Genomic DNA, 5,094 nt, shown 5'->3' on the forward strand with positions numbered 1-5,094 from the left:
AATTCTGAATCACTAGAAGGTCAGTAGATAACAACATTAGATTATTAGGGTTAGGAAGAGAGGTGTTTTGGTTTTCTGTCTCTTACAGAGAAAGGAACAGACACCAGACGAGGTCACAGATATGCGAGGATCGCCCATCAGGGGGACAAAGGGCCTCAGGAGCGAGAAGAGATGAACCCGGCCACACTGAATTGAAGGGTGTTGGTGAGGTCATTATTCTAATGACCTCATCAGGGGGAATTGTTAGATTATAATATTATTTTATGCCATGTTATACCCCGAATTAAAGGTTGTGAATTATTATGTAGTTTTAGTTTGCATTATTCTCCTGAATTAGAAGAAGCTGAAAACTATTGCATTAGTTAAACTGATTTGCTTTAAATTAAACTGCTGACTTGTTGTGAATGAATGATATTGTTTTATGATGCATTATACTGCTGAGTTATAAGAAATACTGTTTGCAGAAAGTCATCGCCTTATTTGTCTGATTAGAAGAGAACATGCTGGAGTTTTCTGCCCCATCTCAGCAGGAGCAGATAAACGGAGAGCCAAGGTCGTAGCTTAGGCGCTGTGTGAGAGAAGGCATGTGAAATGTTTAGGTTTTATGATAAGGTGGAGACACCAGAGGCTATAAAAGTTTGAGCAATGCTCCACCATTTTGAGATTTTGAGGCTGTCTGCATCAGTGTCCATCTCCCACGCGTGTGTTCATTAAATCATCGTTTGACTCAACCCGACCGGACCAGTGTTGTTATTGTGGTTTTTCTCTTGTCTCCACCCCCAATATTTTTGAACCTTAACAGACTCTTCCTGACACCTTATGGTCATCAGGGTCTACGGATGTGGGCCAGGCAACTTGCTCGCCTGTTTGGTTCCAGCTGAAGTCGCATACGCCAATTTGGAAACCACAGTATAGGCAAAAGAGAGAAGCTGAGGAGGGAATTGCAGAAACCATTGAAGGGCTATTGAAAGTAGGGGTGCTTGAGCCCTCTCAATCCTACTGGAACACTCCTATTTTGCCAGTAGAGAAGCACGGGACAGGAAAGTACAGAATGGCACATGACTTAAGAGCCATTAATGCCATTTTACGTACTGACACGATACCTGTCCCAAATCCATACACAGCATTGACGGCATTAACACCAGAACAGAAGTGGTTTACATGTATTGATCTAGCGAATGCGTTTTTCTGTCTCCCGTTACATGAGTCTCTGAGGGACGTTTTTTCATTCACATATAGGGGGCAACAGTACAGATACACACGGTTGCCACAAGGGTTTGCACTCTCCCCTGGCATTTTCAACCAGGTGCTTAAAGAAGCTCTATCGCCATGCCACCTACCAGAGGGGTGTTCATTGGTGCAATATGTTGATGATTTGCTCATTGCGGCTCCGTCTGCTTCGGCATGTACGGCAGCCTCACTCACCATACTGAAGAGACTCGCGGAGTGCGGGTTTAAAGTCAGTAAAGAAAAGTTGCAGCTGGTCCAACCAGAGGTAACATTTCTGGGCCGAGTCATTGCTCACAAATCAGTGGGTTTGCTAAACACCCATCGCGATCAGATTTTGACACATCCAAAACCGCGTACGGTTAAGGAGTTGCTCTCATTCTTAGGGTTAACAGGATACAGCCGTCACTTTATTCCAAATTATGCAGGAAAAACAGCCCTTTTGAGGGATTTGGTAAAAACGGTGGGTGTCCGAAACTTGAAGGCTGAGCTGCCATGGACATCGGCCACTGAGTCGGCGTTTATCGCATTGAAACAGGACTTGTCAAGATCGGCTGATCTTGCCATCCCTAATTATGAACAACCCTTCTATCTTGATGTTTCAGAAACACACGGGATAGTTAATGGGGTGTTGTTTCAGAAAAAAGGAGGAGGGAGAGATGTACTTATGTACGTCAGCGTCAGATTGAATCCATTAGAGACAAGGCACCCGGGATGCACACAGCATGCCATTGGGGTGTCAAAGATTATACAAAAGACAGCACATGTAGTGAGGGACCATCCGTTGAAGGTGCTGACCACCCACAGTGTGGTGGCATATGTTAACTCACAAGCCTTCACCATGACACCACTCACACAACAGAGAGTGTGTAAAGTTTTAGACGCTCCCAACTTGACCTTCACACATGAAGGAATTAACATGGCAGATTTAATGGGAGCAGGAGAACCCCACGATTGCACAAAGAGAGCTGAAGTTGATGAGAAGATAAGAGAAGACTTGAAAGCAGAACCTCTGACAGGAGCTGAAGATTGGTTCACGGATGGATGCTGCTACAGAGATGAGGAAGGATTGAAAGCAGGCTACGCGGTAGTTTGCAGAAAAGGGGCTGAATTTGAAGTCAAGGAGGCTGGAAGACTTGAAGGACAGCAGTCAGCCCAAAGAGCAGAAGTAATTGCTCTAAGTCGAGCCCTAAGACTTGCAAAAGGAAAAAGAGTTAACATTTACACGGACTCAGCTTATGCCTTTGGAGCAGCTCACGTGGAGCTGGCCCAATGGAGAAGAGCAGGATTCAGGACAGCTGAGAATGCACCAATCTACCACAAAAAGGAAATGGAGGAACTTGAGTAGGCCCTGGGAGATCCAGAGGAGGTGAGTATCATAAAGTGTAAAGGTCACTCCGCGGGGACTGGCATGGTGGCCAGAGGAAATCAGGAAGCCGATCGAGCTGCGAAAGAGGCAGCAGGCTATAAAGCATCACGGCAAATGGTGCAAATAGTTGTGGAGGAAGAACAAGGAGTCAACATGCTAGAGGAGGCCAGGAAAGCCCAAGAGGCGGCGGCCCCGGAAGAAAAGGGGGTCTGGAAGAGTCGAGGAGCCTGGGAAGAAGGAGGTCTCTGGCGAGGACCTGACGGACGACCAGTGTTGACCGCCAACCTGGCAAAACAGAAGATTGCCGAAGTGCATGGGCTTGGTCCTGTAGGTGTGGCCCACATGGGGAGACATCTGTGCCATTGGTGGCATCCCTTTTTGAAGGATATGATTAAGGAAAAAGCCAGGACGTGTCTGATCTGTGGGAGACACAATCCAAAGCCAGTGATTAAACCGGAGGCAGGTAAGTTTCCCATCCCAGAGAGACCAGGTGAAGAGATTGTGATTGACTTCACTGACATGATTAATTCAGGGCCAGGAGGAGTTCGATATCTACTGGTAAGTGTAGATGCTCTGACGGGATGGCCCGAAGCGTGGCCAACAAAAAGGGAGGATGCAAAAAGTGTAATTAAGTGTTTAATCAATCATTACATCCCCCGGCATGGTTTTCCTAAGAGAATTAGATCAGACAATGGGACTCATTTCAAAAACAAAGATTTGGCAGAGGTAGAACAGAAGCTGGGGTTGCAACATAGATTTGGCACTGTATATCACCCCCAGTCGCAGGGGAAGGTAGAAAGAATGAATCTAAACTTGAAGGATAAAATCGCTAAAATTTCTGCTCAGACGGGGCTAAATTGGGTGGCAGCCCTGCCCATTGCATTAATGATAATAAGATGTTGTGTTAATCAATCCACAGGGTTCACACCATATGAGCTGTTGACAGGACGACAGTTTCCAGGTCCCTGGACAACAGTCCCGGCGGAAGAAAGTATAAAGAGTAACAGAAAACATATTGAATGTTGGAAAGAATTAAAAGCTCTTGTGTCTAGTTTCACACAACAGGTTGGAGAGGGGGTGAAAGCGGAGGACAGGTCCGTCCCCGATGCCAAGGCGATGTGGTTGAAGGTCATCAAGCGAAAGTGGAGAGATCCAAGGTGGACCGGACCATTCGAAGTAACTGCCCGAACCACCAGTGCGGTCCGTCTGAAGGGGAATGGGGAGACCTGGTATCATTGGTCTCAGTGTGCAGTCGCGGACGAGAGCTTGCTGGAGCTAAGCTCCACCTCAACCAACACAGGGGGGAACATAGAGGCAGAATAATCCTCTCCCCCTGTGCACCGGGCCTCCCCAGTAGTCCCCCTGGTGGAGGCGAAGAAAGAAGAGGAGTGTCACACGCCAAGAGTTAATTCATTCTGGGTTTTTAATAGGCTAGGGCTCTTATCTAAAAGTATTTTATAGTTTAAAGGAATCGTAATAGTTTGTATGTTAATCGCATATTTTTATACTCATCATCTTATATTCTTATCACAAAGGTTAAAGTAAAAGTAAAAGAGCCCGGGTACTGTGGGAAAATTGGAAACTAACGGGGATATTGGGGTTGATAAGTGTTATAATATGTTTGTTTGTTTTTTGGCAGACAGGTGAATTGCCCAGACGCAGAAGTCTATCCATGCGATTTAAGCGGGAGGTTGGCTCAGGTGGGAACGATGCGTGTCTCAAAGCCAGTGGCGGTGTCGAATTTGGGTATGTTAACGGGTCCGCGACAGCGTTCACATTTGATGTGTGTGAGGTAATTGGATGCCCAGGAGACAGTAGCAGCTGGAGAACCTATGATGTGTGGGTTTGTTATCATCCGATGATATGCTACCCTCAGTCAGTGTGGGGCCCGTCAACCGAGGGAGACGTTTTCACTTATATAACAGATCAGTGGTGTTCTTGGCAGGATGTGGTTGCTTGGACAGGAGTAGGATGGCAGCCAACGGTGCCAGAGGCCCTTGAAGGGATAGCCATTCAAAGAGATTTTTCTGTTACCAATAACCCTGTCACTCTTTCCCTAGGACCATGGAGCGAACTCCCTGAACCAGGGTATGAGGGAGGTGCGTTTTATCTAGTCATAGGGATAGACAAAGCAGGGACAGATCCATTTGGGGTAATTCGGGTGAATTTATTCAATCCGGGAGCTAAACTAATAGTAAACGACCCTGCAATGAATCTCACGGAGCCAATGGATCCCTTAGAGACAGTTACTTACAAGGACTCGGAGGAGAAATGGTTTGTTGCCACTGACTATACCAGATTAAAACCTCAGGAGTTAATAGAGCGGGCCACAGGTTTTGGTGATAGGAATCTTTGGTTAGATTGGGTGGCTCAAAATGCTAAAGAGCAGGAAGTGGTTGATTGTGTTGCTTGTGCTACAGCTAGACCTCGTTTGTTTACTGAACCCGCTCCTCTGTATCCAGAGGATAAGTGGGGTTATGATTGTATGCTGAGGTTAA

General features: G+C 46.4%; 1 protein-coding gene across 1 annotated transcript; it reads left to right on the forward strand.

Annotated features, from left to right (window-relative positions):
• Positions 1-830: 830 nt before the first annotated feature.
• On the forward strand, positions 831-3,919 carry LOC102195015 (uncharacterized protein K02A2.6-like; the record flags this gene model as incomplete). Its single annotated transcript, XM_005755573.1, has 2 exons — positions 831-1,495; positions 2,576-3,919. Coding segments are annotated over 2 exons (2,009 nt in total), but the record flags the coding sequence as incomplete, so codon positions are not given.
• Positions 3,920-5,094: the final 1,175 nt, after the last annotated feature.

This window comes from Pundamilia nyererei, unplaced genomic scaffold, assembly GCF_000239375.1.
Source record: "Pundamilia nyererei isolate P.nyererei 1_Seehausen unplaced genomic scaffold, PunNye1.0 scaffold01966, whole genome shotgun sequence".
NCBI lineage: Eukaryota > Metazoa > Chordata > Actinopteri > Cichliformes > Cichlidae > Pundamilia > Pundamilia nyererei.